We start from the raw sequence: 27989 nt of genomic DNA on the forward strand, positions 1-27989 counted from the left end.
GCCATTTATCCTATCCGGTATTGATTTTTCCACATCATGTTTGCTAAAGACAAACATTACCTGCCATAAAGTTCTGATGCCACATAGACATGCTGGGCGATAAATAATAGATTTGAGCTGGCAGAACTTTGATGACCGGGCAAAGCCCCGAATGCTTTCAGCAGGAATTGTATGAAATCATAAATCACTCTTCATTTTAGAGAACATTCCAAATGGATTCTATCTCTGCACCTTGAAAGTCATTTTTCGGTTATTTATAGTCGAGGCTGAGGGAGCGAGGGAGGGATTGTGGGAGAGAGAAAGAGAGAGAGAGCAGGTCACTTCTCTTCTCTTACTCCACCCATTTATGTCACCCATCTTATCTCTCTCTCACCATACTGTTGTATGTTTTCCTTCACATCTGTGCAGTGTAAAGGGAGGATTCAACCCCAAAAAACTGTATGGCCATCATTGTTTTCTGTATCGAAAACACAAAAGCTGCTTTTCCTTTTAATATGAACTTGAAGTATGAAGTTTATTGCCTTTACTCCGGATCAATTGAAAACCATTTTCATTTCACCTAGTTTAAAGACTGATAAAACAGCAGGATTGTGTTGGATGATAATTTATTTTCATACCAGACTGTTAATGCTAACAATGAAAATAAGCTTTTATCAGCCGACACTAATATTGTTGCCAATACATCACGTGTCACAAATTTACTACATCACTATTCATGGGTATTCTAGCAGAAATATACAACTTGCATAATAATAATAATAATTGCTTGCATTTACATAGCGCTTTTCTGGGCACTCAAAGCGCTTTACACACATAGGGGGAATCTCCTCATCCACCACCAGTGTGCAGCATCCACCTGGATGACGCGACGGCAGCCATTTTGCGCTAGACCGCACACCAGCTGATTGGTGGAGAGAAGACAGAGTAATGAAGCCAATTATGATATGGGGAGGGTTAGGAGGCCATGATGGACAGAGGCCAGTGGGCAGATTTGGCCAGGATGCAGGGGTTAAACCCCTACTCTTTTACGAATGACATCCTGGGATTTTTAATGACCACAGGGAGTCAGGCCCAAAGTTTTAACGTCTCATCCGAAAGACGGGGTTCACTGAGCAATATAGAGTCTCCGTCACTATACTGGGGCATTAGGACTCACACAGGCCACAGGTTGGGTGCCCACTGCCGGCCTCACTAACACCACTTCCGGCAGCAACCTAGCGCTCCCATGTGGTCTCCCATCCAGGTACTGACCGGGCACAGCCTTGCTTAGTTTCAGTGGGTGACCATGCGAGAGTTGCAGAGAGCTAGCTGCCGCCATGCTAAGTCAATGCAAAGATGTGAACAGGCATCCTGCGGTGTGATACGAATGGCGCGATTGACGCCAAATCACTCGAGTTGGAAAATCTGAACTTCAGCAGACATTTGCGCCACATTAACTAATCAGGAGCTTGCTCTTGTAGGGGCATGATTATGACGTAGCGCCTGTTGTTGATATACCGGGGGAAAATCCTCTTGCAGACACCAGTCAACAGTTCATCAAACTGGGCTCAGCTCAGTCTGAAGCACAGCTGAAAGCTTCCATCATCCAGGTTAAGTTTCTGGAGGAGTTTATGAACTCACAGAGCTGGATGCACCTCAGAATGAATCTAGTGGACACAGCTCCAAACTAATTGACACTGTTTATCAGCCTTCATAAAGCTCATAGACACAGCTATTCTCTTCTCTAAACAGCTCTTCTCTACACAGCTATTCTCTTCTCTAAATCCAAGTTAGCCATTTAGCAACGAAGCTAGGGTCACAGAGCAGACAGAAGCCCCGCCCATAACGCGAATCCGTGTCTATTGTGAAGTGAATTTGATGCGCGAATGAAGCATATTTGATGTGTGAATGAAGCGAGTAAACTCAAAATGTTCACTTATCTATTTATGTGCGAATAGCGCGATATATTCGAGTGTTCCATGTCTGGTATGAACACAGCATAAAGATAACAGTAGAAAACCTACTAGATCATGTCATTTGCCAGTTAGAAAACTTTATAGTCCCCTATATTACTATAATTCCGAATTAAAAACTATATTACATCTAGCATGTTTTCAGTTGTGTAGCAATAAGTGAAGGCACCGACATTCACAGAGCTGTGAGGCCGGTGTCTAGCCAATGCAAGTAAATCAGTATGATGGCAAAAATGACGATTTCTTCTTCTTTCTGTTTTTTGGTGGTCGACCACAAACTTTTTGGTGTGTTACTGCCAACTCTCACTCTAGTCGGTGACATCGCCAACCAGGGGCGTTGCTAGACATAAAGCTTTACTGGGGCATGCACCCCCTTCCACCCCCCTCCTCCCTCTCTATATATACACACACTATATATTTTTTTTTTTATAGAAATATTTATTATAAATAAAAGTATTCTTGTTATTATACAATTATTATTCTAAATAATTTAAAATGTAACTGGAAAACAATGTTAAAACACAACTAGAGTGATATGTTAAGATCATTTAAGAAATCTTTTGCATGAATATTAATTTCATTTGAATGAAATTCTATAGACAATTCAATAAAATACAAAAAAGATGTTTTATAGAATTATCTGTTGTCTTAGACTTGACACATGGCAGAGAATTAGGTTCATTAAGTCTTACCATCCTGACTCGTCATCCCTCCTTTTTGCTTCATACAAAAAAAAAAAAATCTATCAGGAGGCATGCTTAAGATCACCATCGTATTGTTTAAACTTTAGTTTTGTCGACTTGCAAAACAAAAAAGGCTGTTACGCCGGTTTTACACCGCATGAGCGGCGCGTGAGCAGCAAGTAGCCTGCTTTTTTTGGCGCGCATGTTAACTACCGGGAATCGCACTGGCAGAAGAGCAGCGTGTGTGAGAGGCGCGCGGGTTCTCTGTGCACACGCGGAGACGCGTCAGTTTGCTTTTTGATTACACTGCTTTCACCAGCGCTGGTCCGGTTGCACATAGAGAATAACGTCTTTATTTCGGAATTACCACTCTTAATAAATACACTTGAATATGAAGTAAATCATATCTCAATGCATTTACTGGGGCACAAGAGATTTTTACTGGGGCACGTGCCCCAGTAAATTGGGTCTAGCGACGCCCCTGTCGCCAACCAATTAGCCAAACATGAGAAATTTGCTTGATGGAGAGGAGGGAGAGGAGGTCTATATATAAATAGTTTACTGTAGTAAAGGCTAAAGTATACTATGGTAATTACAATTAGTTCATGCTGGTTACTAATGATGCTACATTATGTAGTGCAATTTATTAATGAAGAAATGTATATACAATATACAACAGTAAACATTTTTTTGTTATAAGGTCTGGTTTTGTGGTGGCTGTACTTTACAATCAAATTAATATAATCTTAATTCAAGTGATAAAAGTTTTTTAAATTCTAACAGTAAACTAAATAACAGAGAAAATTATTTAGCTGAAAATATCCATTAGAAACTTAAATGTAATTAAAAAGTAATCAGAAGTAATCAGTTACTTTACTTTTATAAAGTAATTGAAAAGGTAGACTACTTATTACATTTTAAATAGGGTAATTTGTAATCTGTAATCTATTACATTTCCAAAGTAACCTCCCCAACACTGGTTACTAGTCATGTCACTGACCCAAACCAAACTCCAATATTTTGCAATAAAAAAGAAAAAAAATCCAGCCCTAATCCATGATTAGGCTAAATGAAATCTAAATGTCTAACAGATAAACATCATAGATTCAAAGTCCTAACCCCTGTTCCAGCGATCATGGGCAATCTGCAAACGGCCTGTGACTGCGACGTCAATTGGAAGTCTTACTAACAATCAATTCTGCACTAATGCTCAAGGGCCATGAGAAATCAATCACCCGAAAAGAGCACAGTGATATCTGTGAAGGTGTTCTGTAATCACATGACTGCTAATAGAGGCTATTCAAGCTAAAGGCACATGGGGTCCAAGCAAGATGAATAGTTACATTAACCCAGGCTCAAAGAACAGGCCGGTGAAATGGCTGGCTTGTTTTCTTCATTGCTGCTCTATTAGCGGCTGCTGAGAGAACAGCTCTGGTATGAGATGAACTAAACGTGCATCTCGGTCAGGCCTGTCAGCCAATGATTGCTAAGCCTCTAATGATGCTTCTCTGTAAAGAGTCTTGTACCTTCACGTTGTCTGCATCCTTCAGACTCCACAGATGCTGTACGCACAATATGTTGCGCTCCAGCGAATATTCATTATAAAATACTGTCAAATACTCAGAATGTGCATGAATATTGAATATTTAAATAGTTGAATATTCGATCGGTAAGAATTATTCGAATAATTAAACACTCAATAAATGTCACTTTGCACACCAAATTATAGATATGCACCAGCGTTTATTTTATATTGCAGGTTTTTTTACGCAAATTAGTTGATTCTGGTTTCAGATTTTTTTTTCTTTATTTTCTTTATTTATTTTTTTTATTTATTTTATTTATATTTATATTTAATTTATTTATATTTATTTATACAGGGACAATGTACAACATGATATGTTGTGCCAGAGTTAGCTATAAAGCAAATTTACATCTGTAGTCCCTGGGAAGGAAGTTGTAACAATTTCAACAATAAAAAAGTAATACATTATACACTTACAATACAATACATATAATACATCATTTTCAATAAAATGAAATCAAATCAGTGGTTGCATATTTGATTTTGTTTAAGCCAAATCTTTCTGCTGCTCTGACTGAAAAAACTGATTATCCAAAAGCAGTTCTCTTACGTTTAACTGAACAATCACCTCTAACTGATGACCTAGTCTGTCTTATATTGACTTGCACTCAATCACACATTGTTTGAGGGGTGGTAGTGCAAGATCATTAAATATTTTTTACATTAAACACACATCAGCATAAAATAAAAAACTGTCGAATGTTAGTAATTTATGTTGTGCAATACAGTTAGAATGATGATAGCTCCTTGGCTTTTTAGCAAAAATTTTTACAGTTTCTTTATAGATAATATACAATGGTTTTAATGTTCGTGTGGGACCAGCTTGTGGCACAATAAGATAAATGAGAGAAAATCGTTGTATTCATAAAAAGTTTAGCAGCAGCCATGGGTAACTGATGCCTAACTGATGCCTAATGTTTCTTATAAAGCTAGAAACCTGAAAAAAAAACTAAACCTTTTGGTACCCTTTCTCGTGTTTTGGTACCCTTTCGAAAGGGTGCCGAAAAAGTGGTACGGTACGGTTCTGTTCGCCTTTTGACAGTGGAAACGGCCATAAAAGCTTTCCAAACCGAACCGTTGATGAAAAATGAAAAATCATTGATGATTAATCAACTAATTTCAATTGTGTTATTTCAACTTATTTTAGGCAAATACAATCCAAGAGCAAATTCGCTTTTTGAACCAAAGATGCCAAATCATTTTCAATTTAATTGTTACCTACCGTAAACTTGGCTAGAACAGTATACTCTCTTTGAGCCAATTAATCTTAATCACTTAAATCGGAATTTTATGTTAATTATTGTCGTTCAAACTTAACAAACACTTATAATGCTTATTGCTGAATGAGAGAACTAGCATTTGAACAGTTATAGCTTACTGAGTGAAACAGCAAACAGTGTTAAATTATAATAAAAAACGGTAATAAAGCTACCAAAAACTCTATGACTGAGTACCTTTACATGGACACCAATAATCCGATGGAAACAATACTCTGATTAAGAATCTACCATGTAAACAGGAATTTTTGATTAATTTAATCTGATTAAGGTCATAATCGAACTAAACAGAAACAGGATTAAGACATGTGGAGTATGCCGATTTTAGTGGCATTTTTGAAGTGCAGTACAAACATGTAAACACCTTAAATCAAACTATTATCATGGTGTAAGATTTTAGCTACATTTTGCGACAGGATCGTCTATACACACACGGCTGTTTGACACTATTTTCTGCAACTACCGAGTCAGTCAAGGACCACAGACACCTGCATCACAGAATGCGGAATTTTCATTAAAACTATACTCTTCCAGCAGTTCATACTCACATCCAGTATCTCGTTTGTCAAGGAGGGCATGCATGAAATGTTCCTGAATGAAAGTGAAAGTGCCAAACTGCAATTAAAGTCCACAAATTAAAAATGAAATACTCAAAATTACATGAAAGTCCAGTGGAAATGTGAATAGCATGGTGACGCAATGATGTAAATTGAATCATGTGCTATAACATGTAAATTGGGATCATGAAAGGAACATTCTAGCAACTCATGTAAATACCTTAATAGGCCTCGAAATTGCAACCGTTTTGGTTGCATATGCGCCTGGAATTTTATCTATGCGACCACAAAATATATTTGGGAGCATTTGTGCGAATGCATAAAATTGTTGCCGTGCGACCGGTTTACAATGTAAAATGTTTATGTCCTGCGCAGATTTAGGAGACATTCACGCAGAATGCAGGTTTGCAACTAAAAACGTGAAACGCAGCACTCGGGAATAGTTTAAAACAGTCATCATGTCAACTTTCTACAGTAAACAAATCCCGCAATGCTTGCCCCGCCTTCAAGCTCTTCTGATTGGCGCATTGCTCTAGAACTGAACGCGAATGGATTGGTTAATAACAGCTGTCAATCATTCAGTCAATACTTTCTGCCTTCAGGTGATGGGTAACAGGAAGCAACAGCAGTGAAAATGTAAAGCACTGAAGATGAGAGAAAAAAAACAACACTGGCAGATTTTGTTTTAGAAACCACCCAAAGTTACAAATAATGGCACATCTAATTAGTGATACACTTTTTGAAGACTGGATAAAACTCCTAAAACCATTCCTTAAAAGTCTGTGGTACGGAGTTTGGTAACAGTGTTTGCCACTGAATCTACACATTAGGGCTGCATGATAACAGAAAAAAATGCTAATCATATATATATATATATATATATATATATATATATATATATATATATATATATATATATATATATATATATATATATATATATATATATATATATATATATATATATATATATATATATATATATATATATATATATATATATATATATATATATATATATATATATACACACAACTTAGATACTAAGAATCGGATGCTTGTTATACAATTTAAATTTCGATTCCTTTTGTCCAATTTCTGCATGCACATTTTTTTCAATCGCTACTCTGTCAGAAACTTCGCCACTGGAGAGCACATTCAATAATAATCTAAACATTTGTTTAGAGATAGACCGTAAGATGTGCTCAAAAGAGTGGCTACATGTGGTGAAGAACGATGGCAAAGCTAACTGTCATTATTGTAATAAACTAATAAGTTATAAAGCAGAGTGTTGCGACCAACATGACAAAGCACCTGCGGTTGGTTCATACTTCATGAATATCAAATTAAAAGAATGGCATTTTGGTTCAACCAACAAGAGTTGTGCATTTTAGTTTAACTTTTTGAGCGTTATGAGCTGAAACTAAGCAGCGCATTCTCTCCGCCTCCTCATTCATAAACAGTGGGACGCGCTGCTGAAGCACGCAGGAGAGATGGCTTTACACTCTGTCATTCATCACCTTAGCTTTTATATCGAAGTCGAAAGAATATATTCAATTAGAATGTTATTTTAACAGTCCCGATGTTTAATCTTTATTCTTTTTTACTGTCATTTCTCTTCAGAAAATTACATTTTTTAAAGCTGCTTGATTCTTTTTAAAACAATTAGTGTTTTTCCATAAGATACACCTTTAGGAATATTTTTATTTATGAGTAAAGTCTTTAATGTGCTTTTTAATAATTTTATTCTATTCAAAGCAGCACTTGGATGAGAATTTATCCTCGAAAACATGGCATGAGAGCGATGCATGTGTCGGATGATTGCCTTTTTTTCTGCGCGTGCGAGATCGATTCCTGATCCTTTTGCATAAAGTTTTTAATCTAAAGAAGGTCATTTAATTACTTTCGATGTGCTAAAATATTTGTTAAACGAATGTTATTTTAAAAAAGCATATATACATATTAAAACTGTAAAACAGACTAAAGTGCATGGTCTAATAGGAAATAAAGGAAATTAGTTATCTATTTGATTATTTAATGCAAAAAATAGGCTAGTCTTTTTATAAATTGAGTTTAATAGATCTGAAACTTTTAATTGCATTTGTATTTCCTGTAAATAATAAAAGTTGCATCAGATTGATGAAAACGAACCTGAATACCCGCGTGAACAGGGCCACAATGACTTTTTCTACATCAAAACAATTGGATACAGTGTCTTCTGTCTACATGACTGGCAAACGCGTCAGAAAAAAACTGCTGAACCTCTGCGAATATTTGGTTAACTTTTAAAACAAATGTTGTCTGGTTTAGTGATGTTTGTAAGATAGAAAGATGAAAGCACTGATGACAGCCACTTTGTGATGGCTTTTAAGGTGGTTAATGAGGTTTATTGTGTTACCTTGGGAGGTTTGGACTGAACAGGAGCAAAGGTAATCTGATCAACATTGCATTCCTCGAAAAAAAAAAAACACTTGCAATAGACAGTCTTTATACTATAAAATCACGGCGATATTTAATTATTGATCGTGGGCCACAAATATCGTTATCGTGATCATAATACGATTAATTGTGCAGCCCTACTACACATTTTAAATGCAAGAGGTTCCATTTAATCCTTCATCACATCCCATCATCACAGTCATTATTGTTAACTCAGTTCATCTTGTTAGTTAGTTTTGATTAGTGTTGATTTCAAATGCAATAAATCTGTTAATATAAAACTTGCAGTAACGCTGCACATAATTCTTGGTGGGTGCGACTAAATAATGGCTGGTGCGACTACATTTTAAAAAAAAAAGGTTAATTTCGAGGGCTGCTTAATGATATTATTGTATTAATCAGATTAAGGCAAATAATTGATTACTGATATCCATGTAAACATAGTTAATGAGTGCTCATTAATAACCTCAAAACATTAATTGAAACTCTTTTACACCGTCAAACTAACTAAAGATTAAACTCAATTCTTTCTCTTAATTTAAAACACCTTTACATTACTTTTATTCTTATTCCTTCTTAATGCAATCCCATGCAAAGCATGATGGGAACTACATATCCACTAACCAAGTAGTTACACAACTCCTTCATGTTGTCTCAACCCAAAACAATAAAATTAATTTATTCATTCATTCAATTTCATTTTAGCTTTATTAATCAGGGGTCGCCACAGCGGAACGAACCGCCAAACAATTAAATTAATTTTTACATTTTCTTTAAAAACTTAAGTGGATGAACTTGAAAAGTGCAGTTAGTTTAAGTTAAAACTTTTATTTTGTATGCATTTCATAGTTAAACAGCACTAAAAATTTGCATGAAGTGGCACTCTAGAGCGTGCACTGAAAACTGACTTATTGTATTTGATTGGCTGTCTCTTGGCGCAATGAACTCTGGAACTACTTTGACCAAAATGATAAGCTAATTTTGTCAAGTGAATTATCACAATGACGTCAACATAATTATTGACCAGCTGAATGAAGAAAGACAGCTGCCCATCACTCCACAACTAGAGGTAGGCACAGATGTACCTTATTACACCAGAGCAAGCAGAGAAGATGACAGATCTCAGAGCAAAACTGATCTCAAAGCGACAGGCTTCGAGTTTTATCTAGGCAGACGGGTTTAGGGAAGTCTTGAGATAAACATTCCCTCACAAAGAGAATAGAGCTTAAACATGAAAGCTTTTTCTAAATTATCACTGACTATGTTTACAGGCACTTTCATCGTTGGTTTATAATGGGATTTTAGCAATATTCCAGTTAGTCTTTACATCATGTAAACACAAACAGAGCCTACGCTTTCAGTTTAAAATTGTAGCATTCGTTTTCCAACTGAACTAAATGTTTTGTTTAGTTTATATATACATATAAACTACATAGCACACACTACGACGAGTCGATGACATGCCTTTTCCGAACTTTCAATACATCAAATGATGACACGCCATAATGTGTGTGTGTGTGTGTGTGTGAGCCTAACAGACAGAGTTTACTCTGAAATTAACTGATATACTTTAACACATTATTAAATATTTACATTATTTATAAGCTTGTTTCCAATACTTAATAAATGCATTTGGAAATATTGCCAAAAAATTCAGTTTCATTTTTACAAAAATTGACATCCTCTTCAACTCAATTGACATAAAATTGTATAATGACTTAAATAATCATTGATTTCAATATTTATGAGCTTAAATATTTGATTGCAATATCTGTGAGACAAAAATGAACACCCACTATTAAATATGATTACCGTGTGGACATTTACCAGTTGGCAAAATTGCCTTTGGTGCAAGAAAATGTGCTCGGATGCATAGTACTAGCTGCAGGCAAGAGCTTATCTTATCTGTTGATGAGTGTTTATAACGCAGCTTAGATGCGATTCATTAGGTTTTGATTAATTTGACCAATGTTGCTTGCTGTGTGAATTTTCATAAACATGCATTGATGCCTGGTGTTTAAATAAACCTTAATCTAATATGCTGTTTGTACAGCTGAAGTCAGAAATATTAGCCCCCCTTTGAATTTTTTATTTATTTTTTAAATATTTCCCAAATTATGTTTAACGAAGCAAGGAAATTTTCACAGTGTGGCTGATAATATTTTTTCTTCTGGGGAAAGTCTTATTTTTTTATTTTGGCTACAATAAAAGCAGTTTAATACAATACAATATCTTTATGAGGTTTCAATTAGGGCTTCACAATATATCGTTTCAGCATCAATATCGCAATGTGTGAGTAGTCACATCACTGGATATGTAATGTCAAGTTGTGATTATAATTAAGCAGACATAAGAGTTCACAACATAGAGACATCGTTTGAAATTGTAACCTTAGAGTAAAAGTTAACTATTTGCATTTCTTTTTAAAGCCAGTGACTTTAAGCATTTTATGCTAATTTAAAGGGCACCTATGGTAAAAAAATCTACTTTTCAAGCTGTTTAGACAGACATATGTGCATGTATGGTGTATAGACCGTCATATTAGGGTGATACAAGCACACCCAGTGCTTTTTTTTCAATTTAACAACATAAAAAACGGTGGACCAATTGGAGCGGTTTTCAAACCGACCGCAACTTTACATAGGAGTGCGATCCCCCCGCCCACCAATATTGATTGACAGGCGCGTCATCATATCCTCAGTTTGTTGATTCACGTCCGCCATTTTCAGCGTGAGTCGAAGCGATATCACTAAAGGAACACCCTAGCTCTATTTTTAGATGCAAGGCTCATTGGGCTCAACACAAGATCAATATTCTCCACATTATCGCTCTAATCGGAATTATTGGTTGTATCTTTAGGTAGGTTTGCAAATATGTGTACTTCTCATTGAGTCTACCTTATACTTCAGCTGTTTGCATTTCTCGATCCCAGAAGCTCCCTGTGATCTTAACTAGCATGCGTTTTAGAATTCTAAACATAGGTTTCTATCAGGGTACACTGAAGTCGACGGCTGGGCGTCGCGGACCGCTGCAGAAACCTATGTTTAGAATTCAAAAATGCGTAGCTTAGAGCGGCGCATCCGGTGCCTCAGTCAAAGTTAATTCAGTGTGCGTGGTTATTAGTTTCTGTGTACAAGCTCGGCACTTGAAACTAGCACACAGTTGGCTGTAAAACTGTACAAAGACACATATGATTTTGTACTCTCTGCTTGGTCTGTGTCCGAGCCGTACATATACGACTGAATGCTGATCCTCTCCTGCTCCTTTCAGTCTGCCTGTCTGTGTTGCAAACACAGAGCGGGTGAGCTCATGGCCCCGCCCCCTTGTTACGTTGGGCAGGAAGCCGAAACTAGTCTACATGTGAAGCAACACACCCCTAAATCAGCGAACTGTGGACATGCCCCCAACATGACACTTTTTAACACATTATAATAAAAAATCTGAATTGTGTTTTAAACTGAACCTAAACTGGCACACTCAGAGGAGCCATAATATTATTATTAAATCATAAAAAAAGAGGTAAACTATGTGCCCTTTAATGCATTTGGGCACAATAAATTAAACGTTTGTACCTTGAAAATTAAATGCACATTTAAATATTTATTTACTGAATGAAAACATTGGTGTTATTATATTATAGAATGATAACTTAATTGCTAATTGTTGCTAAATACTGTTTGACTCCCCAGAAAGTCATAAATCATTGTTTACTTAATTTGCAGCTTTTTTATGTAACTTTACTTGTCATTTTTGTCATGTAAAATTATGGATTCTTTACAAAGAGATATTTAAGTCATCTGTTGAAATTGTATTCGTAGTCAACGAAAATATTGCAATGTCAGTTTTTTCCAAAATCGTGCAGCCCTAGTTTCAATTGCTGAAAATGATCTAGGTACCGCTTGCAATTTTCCTGCAGGTTTCTCAGTGTTAAATTTAAGACTTTAAGACATTTTTAAGATCATTATGAATGAAATTTTAGACTCATAAAGGGCTAAAGGCTTAGGGCTAATAATCCATCTGGGCTATTTGAAAAATTCCTATTAAAAAAAAGTTATTATAATTGAATACATTTAATAATATAATAATACATTAACAATAAAAAAAATTATAATTTTAGATTTCATTTCTTAGCAAAATATTTTAAATATTGTGTAAAAACAAGCAAGCTCTACTTGTAGCCATACACTTTTTTTCAACAAACTTTGTTTAAAAAAAAAAAAAAAATGTTTTTAAATGTTTTAAAAACTATAATAAACTAAATCTATGCACAATAATCTGTCCAGGTCGGTGTCCTCAGCAGTAAATACATGGAGAACTTGTAAAGGAATGGTATTGTAAGGAAAATAATTAAACCATTCTGATAGAGTTAAAATTGTATAAAAGTTTTAGTAGTTTTCAGTTTCATCGAGATGGATAGTTGATGATTGTATGGGTTTTGGCCAGATTGGGTAGCAATTTATAAACAAAGGAAAATTTAGACCTGTTTAAAAAAAGATTTAAGGCGTACAACACAATATTTCTGTAAATTTAAGACTTTAAAGCCTAAAATTTGGATTTTGAGATTTAAGACATTTTAAGACCCCCGCAGAAACCCTGTGCTTGTTAATATACTCTTATTCAATCATGCTCAATGCTTGAGTTCTTGTTCTGGGCTTCTGCACCAATGTGCACGCATGTGACTTTCATTTTTGAATCCACCCTAACTTCACTGATGAGACATTTATTCGTGGGGAGCCTTGTTTCAGCCCATAGATATGCATTCTAAAATGCACAGAGTCAGTTCGGAGAGTAATTAAAGGAAGGCAATATACAATTTTCTTTTATTTTAATGCATTTTGTTATATACGTTTCAGTTGTTCTTGTACATGTCCATGATATTGTCAGATCACCTAGAACAGCAAATTACTGACCTAAACCCAACCAATTGTCTTTTTAAATATTTTTATTAAATAATTTATAATAGGCCATCACAGTGGCGCATGGGGGTAGCACGATCGCCTCCATCAAGAAGGTCGCTGGTTTGAGCCTGGCCTGGGTCAGTTGGCATTTCTGTGTGGAGTTTGCATGTTCTCCCCATGTTCGCGTGGGTTTCCTCCAGGTGCTCTGGTTTACCCCACAGTCCTAAGACATGCGCTATACGTGAATTGAATAAAAAATGAGTTTCCCTATGATGACGACACCAGATTCGCTGTGGCGACCCCAGATTAATAAAGGGACTAAGCCGAAAAGAAAATAAATGAATGAATGAATAATTTATAGTAATCTTTTAAATTAATTTATTTTAAAATATAGGCTGCTTTCTTAATAATTTAGGTTAATTATTATGAATACAGCATAGTCAAAAATATATTTGAGGGAAATGAATTCTGTAGATATGTCAGACACACTATGCACTATGTGGTCGCAAAAAAAAAATTAATAATTGGGTTGTTTCAGCTGTTTTTAAGTAAGTAGTTGTCATTTAGTTGTCTAATGTCATTTTTTGAGTCTATGCACTTTTACAAATACAAAAGCATAGTTTATTTAGAATTTACGACATTTGATGGTTGCCAAATTAGTGCAATAAATGACCAAACTACCAAATAATACCTGTGAGTAAAACCCCTATTACTCTTGGGAGTGGGCATCCATTAATCATGTAGGAGAACTTTTGCTTGTACGATCTAAAACAAATCAGCCATAGGGCTCACAAAATCCGGTAGCCCAACGTCCCAGGGTTATTGTTTTTTCAGTCGGGTTACCAAAATCTTATACACTGCGCCCGGCGGGCTATCTTAGATAGCTCCCAGTAGCCCCGCCCCTTCCGCTACATGAGCAAAGCTGCGGCTGTTGAGTGCGGGAAGTGTCCAACATTCTACATGTGTTTTTAATGGTCGAATAGTTGTTGGTATTTAAAGCACACTAAAGGCTAGTTTATACATCTGCGTGGAATGATCACCCATCACTTGCCAGGGCACCTGACTTGTGCGTATGCATTTATACTTCTGCGTGCTGTTTCTGTTGCTTTCCTAAATGCTAGCTGGCGGTATGGCAGTTTTTATGTTCCTCTGCGTAGTTTTTTCGTGGGTGTTTTGTTTTATTCTAAACGCTACCTTACTGTACAAATAGCTAAAACTTGCCTATTCAGAGGTGGGAACTGACAGGCGCGCAACAACATTCATCACAAGGTAAACACAAAACAAAAGTTTCCATCTGGGGTCCGTTCTTCATACCTCGCTTAAATGATCTAAGATGATTTGGCAAATCCTGGATCGTTTAATCTTGATAACTGATCTCTGGCTAATTTGTTTTTTTGTAACAAGTTTGTGAATCAGATTAAAATGTCTGGATGAACTGTTCTAAGATCGCTGCAGGTGTTGTGAAGGACCGATCTATCGATCCTCAAAATCATGATCAGCAATGGAACGATTGGCAGACGGCACAGCAGCATAATGACATCATCTGATTAATATTTAATTATTCATATGAGCAAAATTACATCAAATTCATAGCAAACGTTTTGTTAAATATGATACACAATAACTTTCCACATTTGTTGTGGGCTACATGCTTTACCCTTTTATGCGTCAAGAGTATTTAGCAATTCATTTAGTTTTACAGTTAGAACGGATTTTCTTTATTAAAGTAGCCATACGTAGTATTATTGTAGCCGGTTTCTTAATTCGTGTAAAGAATAACTGGATGTTTACAAATGCATTTTGATATTGGTAAAGATCTCTGCAACTTTTGTGAAGCATCAAATCACCGTCATATTAGCTGTCAAAACATGCGCATGGCTGCATAAATGTATTGCTTTTAAAAAAAGTCACATATTGTGCATGTCTATTATCATACACAAATTGTACTAAAGCGATCTAAAAAGTTCATATCAATAAATTCTCTATTAGAACCACCAAGTGGCAGTCATTGTACTTTTATTTTGTAGTGCAGATTGCATAGGTTTTATTACTATACGTATTTTTTTACTTATCTATATATATATATATATATATATATATATATAGTTAAAAATATATATTTACTATTTTCCCAAAAATTATATAACTACTACTGTAAGAAAATATCAGAAATCGGTACATACTTTTTTAGTATTACATTTGCTTGAACTGACCCGATCTAATCCTGTTTATATGAAATGAGCTTGCTCCCTAGCAGGTTTGAGCAACCAGAACTGTTGCTATGACAACAAGTCTCAGATGAGTTTTGAAGAACTAAACAATCCTGGATCTAGTCAAATCGTCAATATCCAAATCCAGCTAATTGAGTAATCCACGTACAAAGAACGGACCCCTGGAGCTTCTTCGCAGGACTCAACACTTGTAAACACTCGATCAATTGGGTTGGCTGCTATCATCACTGCTTACACTCGTCCCCAGTAGCGGTTCTAATTTCAATGGCAACCAATAAAACGTACCTCTATACATTTCTGTAGTGTGCAAAATACGTAGAGCTACTTTTTTTTTTGCAGTTTTTGTTTTCACAAATCCACCAGAGGCCACTGTGTACGCTTTTTCAGATTTTTAAAATTTCTCTCGCGAGTGCCATTCGCACCTGTTGTTCTTGTGCAAATCCACCAGAGATCGTTTGACTGATTGCCCAATCGACTGACCCTCCCTTCTCCTTCCCTAAACCCAACGAATAGTATTTTAAAAAGCACAGATTGACCCTAACTGAACAAACTGGTAACAGTGGGAAAGCCGTCCATACGGAGGTAAACGGTCAGCTGTAAGCGTGAAAAAGAACAGCATCATACCACCCCGTATTAATTGTTCTAAAAACTAAATGCAGCCATACTTACTTCTGGCTACATAATTCCTGATCTCTAGAAAAGTATATAAGGCTACGTTTTTAGAATGAGCCTACAGTATGAAAAATAAAGAAGCCACTTTTTTAAAGTAAACCAAACCCAGGGGCGTTGCTAGACACAAAGCTCTACTGGGCCAAAAAAAGTAAAGTAAATTGAGTAAAGTAAATGGCATCACAAATCTTTTACTCTGGCAAGGTTTTTTTTTTTTTTTTTTTGCACCGTCTGTCTGTGCCACCCCCAGAAAGATGCCACCCTGGGGTGTGTTTCTGAAAACCATGGTTAGCCAACTAAGGTCACAATTTCTATCGTTACAAACATAGTTTGTTGATTTGGCATTTCCCAAATCCATCGTACCAACGAACATACACAAACTGCATCTCATACTTTTACACTTGCAACTACACCTCTGAACCTGTAGTTAGAAACATAGTTCCTGGCTGTGTTCTATTCCCAGTTATTCCTACTATGCCTTATTCATTTAGAACATTCTAACATTTAAACTTGGAATTATAATTTTTTTTTAAAAAAGCTTTAAAAGTCATCTCTCTTAGGTGTAATTTGCTTTCAAAGTTTTTTTACAGTTTAGTTTTAGCGATCTTCATGTTTACAATTGCGCTCCCTTCGTAGAGCACTTTGAAAACATTGATGTAATTTTGAACACAGCCATGGCACTTGTAAACACTCGATCAATTGGGTTGGCTGCTATCATCACCGCTCACACTCGTCACCAGTAGCGGTTCTAATTTCAATGGCAACCAATAAAACATACCTCTATACATTTCTGTAGTGTGCAAAATACGTAGAGCTACTTTTTTTGCAGTTTTTGTTTTCACAAATCCACCAGAGGTCACTGTGTACGCTTTTTCAGATTTTTAAAATTTCTCTCGCGAGTGCCATTCGCACCTGTTGTTCTTGTGTAAAGTAAATGGCATCACAAATCTTTTACTCTGGCATGTTTTTTTTTTTTTTATTGCACCGTCTGTCTGTGCCACCCCCAGAAAGATGCCACCCTGGGGTGTGTTTCTGAAAACCATGGTTAGCTAACTAAGGTCACAATTTCTATCGTTACAAACATAGTTTGTTGATTTGGCATTTCCCAAATCCATCGTACCAACGAACATACGCAAACTGCGTCTCATACTTTTACATTTGCAACTACACCTCTGAACCTGTAGTTAGAAACATAGTTCCATAGGCTCATGACGAAAGCTATATTATTTAAAAGCGGAATTTGTTACGTCTCCAAAGCTTGTAAAAAAACAATAAACACAGCATACGTTAATGCTTTTATTTTATAGCAGGTTATTTATTAAGTATCTGTGCTGTATATGACATGGGTCTGTTGGTTAGAACATTTCTGCAGTGGTTTGCATGTGTCAAATTGTAAAAGTAGACTTTTCAAAAAATAAAAAATAAACAATATCCTACTGTAATAATTATAATAATAATCATTATCATCATCATTAACATTATTAATATTATTATTAAAGTATAATTTTCTTCATTTGCTAATAAATAATAATTATTAAATTTTATTTCTTAATAAATAGCCTCATTTTTTATTTATTTATTTATTTATAATATGTATATATATTAGAATACGTGTGCACTTTTGAAAGTGATTTTATGTTTAAGAATAGAATATGTAATGTTCTCAATAATATTTGTAAAGGAAACACAGGCCATTAACATACTATATGTTCCATTAACATATTTTAATTAATATGAAAAACGAGTGCATGTTTTTACCAAAACTAACACAGATTTTTTTTATAATGCATGTTTGTGTAAAACAATATAATTTGCACAAATAAATTATGGGGTTCTTCTCTAACCCTATTTAGAGCATCATTATGCGTATTTTACGTTATAACTAATGTAGTTTAAACGATGGATCTGCGACAGAGAAATTACGGGTTTTGGGAAACACTCGTCACTACATCGTTCTTTTCCCAAACGATGCATCGTACTATGATAGTTCAGCCGCGAGTTACATCGTTGTTTGAGAAATGCACCGCTGGCCGATTGCCCATATTGGCCATGCCTAAATCCGCCACTGCTTGTCACTGCTACCAAGACGACCATTCACAGAGCTTGCACTATGCGTTTTTTAGACGTGTAGTTACATTTTTTGAGAGGTGTGCGTCAGCGTCGACTTTAGCCACGGCGAGGGCTATGCCGGACCATGCGCGTGCACTTGAAGTATAATAGTAGTATAATACAGTAGTGTGAACGTACTAGAAAATGGCATAGAATAGTGAATAAGTGTGATTTGGGACGCACCTTTAATACTTTCTATAGTCCCATGAATATGATCAGTTTTATACAGCAATACGGCAAGGCAACTATGAAAAAATAACCCAAAGCTGGGGGGATTTTAGTTTGCTGTTTTGTTCTTGATTATTCCATTTCACTCTGGGACTTTGAGCCAAACAATAAAAAAATGAAAAGGTCCACAGGCATCTGCTCCTATCGCACCAGACCGCAAGCATAGAGTCTCATGGGACAAGCCAGGTCAGGTGCGAGTTCGCCAGCTGATGGGGCGCAACTGACGGGAACGCAGTCCTTCACACAGTCAAAGGGTCTAGCAGGCATCATTATGGGGGCTGTGGTATTCATTAACAACTGCTCCCTGTCCATATCCTCATTTGCGTCCGTATCCAGCAGCAAAAATGGGGGTAACTAGGGAGTCTGGGACAAGCACGCTTGTCTGAGCAACCTTGACACGGAACGGAGTCTGACCAGAAATAGTCCAAGCTGTGAGTGTCCCCGTGTCACCGGTTACCTTGGGACCAACCGGCTCTGGTGGTTTTGCATGAGCGGAACCAGAAGTGGGCCAGATATATTCATTTGCACACCATCAATCACAGCAAGGGAATGTTGCTCTTAGCGATCGCACTAACCCCTCTTTTCTCTTACTTTTTCTTCTACCATCTACCTCTCCTCCCTGTTGTAAAGAACAATGCCCTGCACCAGGGAGTAACTTCATCTCCTGCTGGCTTCGGCACTGTCCTGAGGATCTGGCCTGCATATAAACACACTTCTGCTCTTTGAATCAGGACATTGGAGAGAACGAGGACAGTATCATTCTAGGGGTCTCGCGCTGCACCATAGAGTCCAGCAAAGTATCCGCCCTCCAGAGGGTCTTCAGCACAAACCTACAATTCAGTGCCGGGTTTGAAGCAGGTCACAGAGTCAGGGTCAGCTCCAGTTCTGTTAAACCACAAACAGGTTTATGTGCACTACTTTAGAAAACTGCACTCGACAAAGTAGGGCTAAACTCAAGACCAGGCCGTGGAATGTTAAACTAGGACTGACCGCAGTGAAACTCACACTGCATTCTATTAAAAAGGCTCTTCAATGATTCTTAGATGTGTCATTCTCACAGAAATTCGTAACTTCATGATTTAGTGGCTAACTCATGGTATGATCTCATTTGTAAAATTTAGTACAATTTGTTTATCCTCCAATGACATTTGGGTTTAGGGGTCGGGTTTGGTGGCATGCCTCCTTTTTAAAATTGTACATTTTTGTACGACTGAACTCATAGTTACGTTTCCTCATAACATCAGGCTGGTCCTTCTAAATTACTGCAAGGGGGATACACCAGTAAATGCACTAAAAAAAGCTTTTTGCTGCTTGTTCAAACTACTTATATACTTATATATAAAATGAGCTGAATCAAAACAATTCTTGAGGGTTTTTTGAACAACTTATTTGTTTTGTGTTAAATCCACTGAAATGGGTAAAAACAATTAAGTTAACTCAATCGATTGGTGTTGGGACGATGTGAAGGAATTGTGTGGAACCCTGCATTTTTTTGCAGTGTAGGGCTGGGCAATATGACCAAAATTTAATTCATGGTATAAGAAAGTTTATTTCAAAATAATCTTTCATGATATTTTTTTATAAATGTAGTTATTCCAGAAAATGTACAAAAGGGCTTCATACAATAAATAAGCTTGAATATTTAAAAAAAGGAGAGTGACTTGATCTTATTTGATTATTTTACATTTTATTTTTAACCTTATAAATATAGTAAATAAAATGACTTCAGATGAACAGCAAATTCTGCTACGTCACATTTCACCATTTTATGTGGACAAACAAATTATTTTTATATTCCAAAAATGTTCTCAAGTAACTGATTTCTCAGTGATATCAAATTTATTGCCAATTTATTTTATGATGACAATAAAAAATAATGACAATAAAATACTTAAAACACTTAAAAAGGAGATATCAAACCATATTTTCTTTAAAAAAACTATTCAGTTCAATTTATCTTTAGTTCTATAGCGCTTTTACAATGTTGATTGTGTCAAAGCAACTTAACATAAAAGTTCTAGTAGATTGAAATTGAAACTGTCAGTCCACTTTTCAGAGTTGAAGTTCAGTTTAGTAAAACATCAATATCTGTGCATTGTCCATTAAAAAGCTTATTAGATGTATAGGTAATATGAATTAATATTAATAATATATAATTTTATACATTCTATTTATCTTTTTAAAAATAGCTTACATTAGCAAATAAAACACAAATTAGGGCAAAAAGGGGATGTCTCTCAGATAATTTTAGAAAGCTGTCATTCATTCATTCATTCATTTATTTATTCTCACCATATTCAAAGTCTTGATCTCTTTTTCCATCTCGTTTAACATAGCATCCATGCGGGATAAAAGAACAGCATCTTAACTTTGTCTTTCTTAAAACCGTTTATGCCGTTTAATGTATTGTAAATCGGACTCGATCATAGTAGCGTCGCTGCACAAAAGCACGTTAAGAATGCATGTTACACTTCCGACTGTACATTGCATTTTCTTTTTCTTATAATGCAGAGTTTTGAGGTAAGAGACATTTTCATTTGCCATTCAGTGACAGTCGGACAGGCTTATCCAGTTTATCAAAATCTATCTTTTAAAATCGGAAGCGGAATAAAACACTCTTCTCATAAAAACTAGCGTACCAGCGTGCTGCTACATTGAAAACGTATGATTCGATTCGCGTCTTCTGATTGGTTCTTGGGATATAGCAGCTGTTGCTGCCAAAGGCAAGTGGCGTTTAGCTGCATTTGCCAACAAACTGTTATTTCTGAATAAGCTGACCCTGGGATTTATATGATTTGAAGCAAAAACATTTGTTGAACATGTACTATGTGCCTAATGCATTCACTCAATGTCATTATATCATTTTTGGCGGAAGTGGCGTTTAGCAGCTTTTGCATCTGAACTCTTCAAAAAAATAAAAGATAAAAAATTATATATCCAGTTAAAGTCAGAATTATTAGCCCCCCTGAATTTGCCACCCTGTTTAATTTTTTCCCCAATTTCTGTTTAATGGAGAGAAGATTAACTAACTCTTAAGATTAGATTAATTATATATATAATTACTATTAAAGTAATTATAATTATATTATATAAGCATAATATAAGTATTCATAAGTACATTCATAGATGTATACATTAATATATTTGCATAATATGCACTATGCAATATGTAAATACAAACGTTTTTTGTGAACATGATTAATCATTTGACAGCCCGCATTAAATTAAATTTACTGTGTGTTTTTTGCTAGCTCACTTTGTCAGTCTTAATGAGAACAATTAACCTGTGCAAGCTAATTAATAGTAACTAAAAAGACAGTTTTGGTAATCTTTAATCAAAATCTTTTTTTTTTGCTTATGATCTGGAAAAGGTGACGTGGTGGCGCAGTGGGTAGCACGATCGCCTCACAGCAAGAAGGTCGCTGGTTCAAGCCTTGGCTGGGTCAGTTGGCTTTTTTGTGTGGAGTCTGCATGTTCTCCCCGTGTTCGCGTGGGTTTCCTCCAGGTGCTCAATGAATGAATGAATGAATGTTTTATTGTCTGATGCATGAGGTTTTATGTTTTTATTAGACTAATGACGCACAAAAGAGAAAGAAGAAAAATAATGTTATTATCATTATTAGAAATTTTCGGGTTTTAAGACTTTTCGACAGTAAGCAGTCTACAAAAGATAATATTTTATTACAACTTGTAAGTTACGAATACAATTTATATTTGTTATTATAATAGTATAATTATAAATTGTAATGGAAATACTAACTATTATTATTATTATAATTATTAATATTAGGGTTCAAGCACCAAAAGTGTGTAGGCAGGCACTATTGTAAGGGTTTTTCTTGACTCAAAAAAAGGCAGCGGTGGTATGCCGATCCCGAAACAATCACATTTTGCATTATTCTTGTAATCTTATCAAGTAAAACTGGACATTATTTTTTAAAAAAGCAAACATTAAATGTAATTTAACATTTAATGTAATTAAACATTAAACATGACAAGTGCTTGAGCATCACTTTGGGTCTGTCAATAGTCGCCATGACTGCCTCCCTGATTTTTGTCTAAAGGAGGTACAAAATTTGATGGAGGTACCCACCTCTTAATTTTCTATGCAGGGAAAAACCCTGTAATTGTTCCAGTCTTTTGCTTATTCATCCGCTCTGGATTTCTATGACAGCACATAGAACCGTTTGTGGAGTAAAGTTGTATAATTTGATACACTGATAAAGGACAGATAGAACTTCAACCATGCTGCAACTACTCGTTTTTGTTGTTATTGTTTTTAATAATAATAATAATGATAATACTAATAATAATAGCTATTTGCTTCAAATAAATTTGTTGTATTTCAGATGTTCAGTCAGATTTAATAGGCAATACATTTTGTAAAGAAACAAAAAGACAATATTATACACACAGTGACTGAATGAAATACTGACGCTAAGGGACATGGGACCTGATCAATCTTTCATCAGCCTCTGTCCACTCCAGTGAATAAAAGTAAAAAAAACTGGTTCATGAAACAAATAAAAAGTTGCTATTTTTGATCTTGTTGTGCTTTAAATGTATAAAGTGTCTATTCAAGAACAGCCACATAAGATTTAAACAACAAAACGAGACAAGATATCGCTCAAGTACCATAAACCTCAGTTATATAGATAACAAACCATCCAAATATCTCAGGAATAACAGAATTCAGACACATGTATAATAATAAAGAGACACTGTTAAGCCAGCTGTCTCATCAGTGATTCAGCATCTCTAGCCAGCTAACGTCAGACCACGTTATTCTTACGCTTTTTCTTTACGGTGTTCCCCAATTACATATTTAAACAATGGAATAACTGCCATAACAAACATTTAAATTCCGTTCTTCATCATATGTCAAAAAGACCACTGTTAGCATTAGCGTCCTGTACATGTCACTGTGTCCGTTTCACGTGTTTGTAGCACATCATTGAAACTGTCATCCCTGGCACAAAACACACGCCCAAAGAGCACATGATTATAAATATATGATATTAAAGTAGGCATTAAATACCTGTTCCGAGAATGACAACATCAAATTGAGACGGTAGATCCTGCGCAGCCATCTTGAAACCACACACGCTGTCACGTGACGCACAGCAGCCTGACGTAAACTTCTGAGTTTAAAAAAACCTTGAGATTTAAGCGCAACAGCAGCTTAAAACGCAACTTAATGTTTTATCAACGAAATATTTAATTTATTCGCAGAGTTTGTTGATATATTAGCTAACACAGCGAGGGTCAGTTCATAAATATAAAAGCAGTTATTAATTATTTCAATTGTAACATAAGTATAGCCTAGATATAATAAAAAAAATTTAACTGAGAAGTTACAAGTCTTACAAACTTGCAATCTAAGAAGTTATTTCATGCCCAATAAAACTAAAGCAAGTTCAAAATATCCAGCTTATAACACCTTCATAGCAAGACTGAAAAGGGAAGGAATTCTTTAAATTTGATAAAAATGACACTTTTTTTTCTTCGCCAATGGCTTATGTTCCCAGCTGCTGTCAACAACAGAATATTGTTTCTTCAAATAGCAGTAGTTGGCAAGAGGTGTTAATGATGAGCTGTCAAAATACCCTTCTGGCTTTAAAGGGACAGCCAGCTATCAAGACACATTTAAAACAAAAACACATCTTAAGACACTTAACTGTTCATTATTAGAAAAATTAAAGATGAGTTCAACAATAGTCTATCTGATATGTGTTTAAATACTAAAATGACAAAGAAAATATTATTTTTAAGGGGCGAAAGTTTCTTTTGACAGCATTTGATTTTATTATTATTATTTTACATTTTTTGCTTGTAAAAAATACAAATAAACATAAAAAACATCTTTGTAATTGATGGCCCTGTTTATAATTTTACTGTCATTCATACAATTGAAGTCAGAATTATTATCCCCCCTAAATTATTAGCCCCCTGTTTATTTTTTGTCCCCCAATTTCTGTTTAACAGAGAAAAAAATGTATAAAGGGCTAATAATTTTGACCTTAAAATGTTTTTGTTTTTGTTTTTTTATTAAAAACTGCTTTTATTCTATCCAAAATAAAACAAATTACACTCTCCCGAGGAGAAAAGGTATTATCAGACATACTTTGAAGATTTCTTTGCTCTGTTAAACATCATTTGGGAAATATTTAAAAAAGAAAAAAGATTTAAAGGGCTAACAATTCTGACTTTAACTGTATATGATGCAGTGATGATTGAAATGCTATGCAAGTTATGAAGATTCTGATCCAGAAGACAAGCATTTATGGTATAAAAAAAAAAACTATGGTCATGCTAGGATTAAACTAGCAGTCTGTAAAATAAAGCAGTGTCATCATCACTTTCATTTGACTTTAGCTGTTTTAAGTAAATTAACTGAGCTAGGTAATCCGAGATGTTCATAATGTGAAAACATTAAAAATGTGTCAAGGTAAAAGACTTGATACATCATTAAAAACACTAATGAATCAATAAATAAATGAATGAAATAATGAATGTAACAAAAATATGTTACAGGGCACTAAACAAGTACAAATTCAGTACAGTCTAAAACACTTTTCATATTTTTGCAAATAAATGAAACTTTGATTTTTCTTTTTCAAGCTTCGGTATTAATATGACGTTTTGTTTTCTTACAATCTATGATATGAGACCAGATTTAGGTTAATTTTAAGGTGTCCTTGTTACCGTTTAAATTAATTTAACTAATGAGTACTATGCAGCTGGAAGGGCATCCGCTGCGTAAAACATATGCTGGATAAGTTGGTGGTTTATCCCGCTGTGGCGACCCCAGAATAATAAAGGGACTAAGACGAAAAGAAAATGAATGTATAATGAGCACTATTATATAACTACATGAACTTACTATGGTTAGGGCCAATGTGAGGGTCGGGTCTAAGGTTAGATTCATGTTATTATGCAAAATTCTTTGTATTTACTATAGTAAGTACATGCGGCACGGTGGCTGAGTGGTTAGTATCGTCATCTCACAGCAAGAAGGTCATTGGTTTGAGTTCCAGCTGGGCCAGTTGGAATTTCTGTATGGAGTTTGCAAGTTCTCCCCGTGTTGGCGTAGGCTTCTTCCGGGTGCTCCAGTTTCTCATTGGGTAAACTAAATTGGCTGTAGTATATGATTGTTTGGATGTGAGAGTGTATGGATGATCCGCTGCGTAAAACATATACTGGAATAGTTGGTGGTTCATTCCACTGTGGCAACCCCTGATAAATAAGGGACTAAGCCAAAGGAAAATTAATGAATGTTACAAAAGTATGTTACAATGCATTAATAAAGCAATCAAATTTCAAAAGGGTCTAAAACAGCCTTCATTATTTACACAAACAAATTAAACATTTGTTTCTTTGATTTTTCTCTCTTTCAAGCTTTAGTATTAATGTCATGTTTTGAAAAATAACAAAATAATAAAATTTGGTATAACTTAAAAAATAAAGTTGAAACCTGATTAACTTAATAAAAAGGTTTAAATAACATAAAATCATATGTTGTCTTTTATTTGAAGCTTGTCGGATGTAAATTGTGAAGATTAAAAACAAGATTGTATACGCAGTTTTATTACACTAGTCTTACTAGTTGCCTTAAATGTTTCATTTTGATCAAAATTAACCTTATCAGTCATTTTCACTTAAATTTCATTAAACTGACTTTGTTGTATAACATAACTGATTTAGTTTAATTAACATAAAATCATGTTGTCATGACTTATTGATTATACAACTGCTCAAAAAAATAAAGGGAACACTTGGAGTTATATTGTGTTAAGTGTTCCTTTTATTTATTTGATCAATATATATATATATATATATATATATATATATATATATATATATATATATATATATATATATATATATATATATATATATATATATATATATATATAGTTTGCTTATTTACCACTGAATGTAGTTTGGATTAACCATTTATTCTGTTGATGTTTTTATTATGTTTTTACAAACTAAGATTTGAGACCAGATACTAAATTCTACAAATTTGTTCATTTGAAGGTGTCCTTGTTGCAGTTGAACTAATTTTACTAATGATGAGTTATACTATTTAATTGCATGTACTATGGTTAAGGTCAGGGTGAGGGTTAGGTCTATAGGGTTAGATGCATGTAATTATGCTAAATTAATTGTATTTACCATAGTCAGTACAAAATGCAATGACCAAAAGTCTAGACAACAAATAATTTGATGTTGCTTTAAATTATTTTCACAAGTTTTCAACTAAACCAGGTTTCAACTACATTTTTACAGAGTTAAACTTAATATTTTTAGTCAGTTGATTGATGTACTGTAAATTGAGATGACTAGAAAAGTTAATCTGGTAACCAAAAACTGTCTTTCTTACTTAACTTAACTTTCTGTGCATCAACACTGTAAAAAATGATTTGTTCACTGAACATAAACAGAGTTAAATAATTGACCCAACTACTTATTTCAAGTTAACTGGACTTGCAAAGTTCAGTTTTAATAGGTTAACTTACATTATCAAGTTAGCAGAACTTGACAAGTTTAGTTTAAATACGTTAACTTCAAATTCACTGAACTTAATTAGCAGATTTTCTCAATTAGAAACAGAACATACAACAAAATACATTACACGTTTTATTAAAGGTCTTTACTGCCAATTTAGTAATTACACATAATGTATTTGCAATATACAGTAATTGTCTTTACAAAGTATTGTTCTTATAAAGTAATTGTTTTACAATGTAATTGTCAAGTAAAAGTAATCCGAAGAGGAGAAAATTTAAATAAAATAAAAAGAACTGTAAAACTATAAAATACACAACTAACACAGGCTCTTGGGGAAAAAAATATACCAGACCTTACATATAAAATCTGATCTCAAAACCTTTATTTCAATGTATTTTTATGTGAGTGTACTCTTGCCCTGCAGATATCTGCTCCAGTGTTCATCAACAGTTTCTGATTTACAGGAGTCCTCCCTCGGCTCAGTTGTTCTTTAGAATCTGTGTGCTTTATACAAAACGCCAAACAATAAAAAATCTTTACATTTCTTTCTTTACACCACAAAATCTAAATTATTGTTAATATTTGTTCTTAAATATTTGACTACTGTACATTTATGAACGAAAACACAGGTAATATCTCACCTTTAATAAGTCAGTCTGCTCTCTGGGAACAACCTTTAAAATTAGAGGAGTACATTTAAATAAATGACTGTTAATATTTTTCCAAAATGTTTTATTCTGTATATAAATGGGAGATCCATTAAAATCTATATAAAAATACCTGTAGTAGATTAGTCAGGGAACTAGAAAAGTGCTATTATTAATACATATATTGAGATATTACAAAT

General features: G+C 34.7%; 1 protein-coding gene across 1 annotated transcript in view; it reads right to left on the reverse strand.

Moving 5' to 3' along the window:
* Positions 1 to 23738, reverse strand: part of chm (CHM Rab escort protein) — a 122749-nt gene extending 99011 nt beyond the window's left edge. Inside the window, exon 1 of the mRNA XM_056446654.1 lies at positions 23667 to 23738. Coding sequence (XP_056302629.1) covers positions 23667 to 23718 — 52 coding nt within the window. The 5' untranslated portion in view covers positions 23719 to 23738. The remainder of the gene's footprint in view (positions 1 to 23666) is intronic.
* Positions 23739 to 27989: the final 4251 nt, after the last annotated feature.

This window comes from Danio aesculapii, chromosome 21 (genome assembly GCF_903798145.1).
Source record: "Danio aesculapii chromosome 21, fDanAes4.1, whole genome shotgun sequence".
In the NCBI taxonomy this organism is placed as follows: domain Eukaryota; kingdom Metazoa; phylum Chordata; class Actinopteri; order Cypriniformes; family Danionidae; genus Danio; species Danio aesculapii.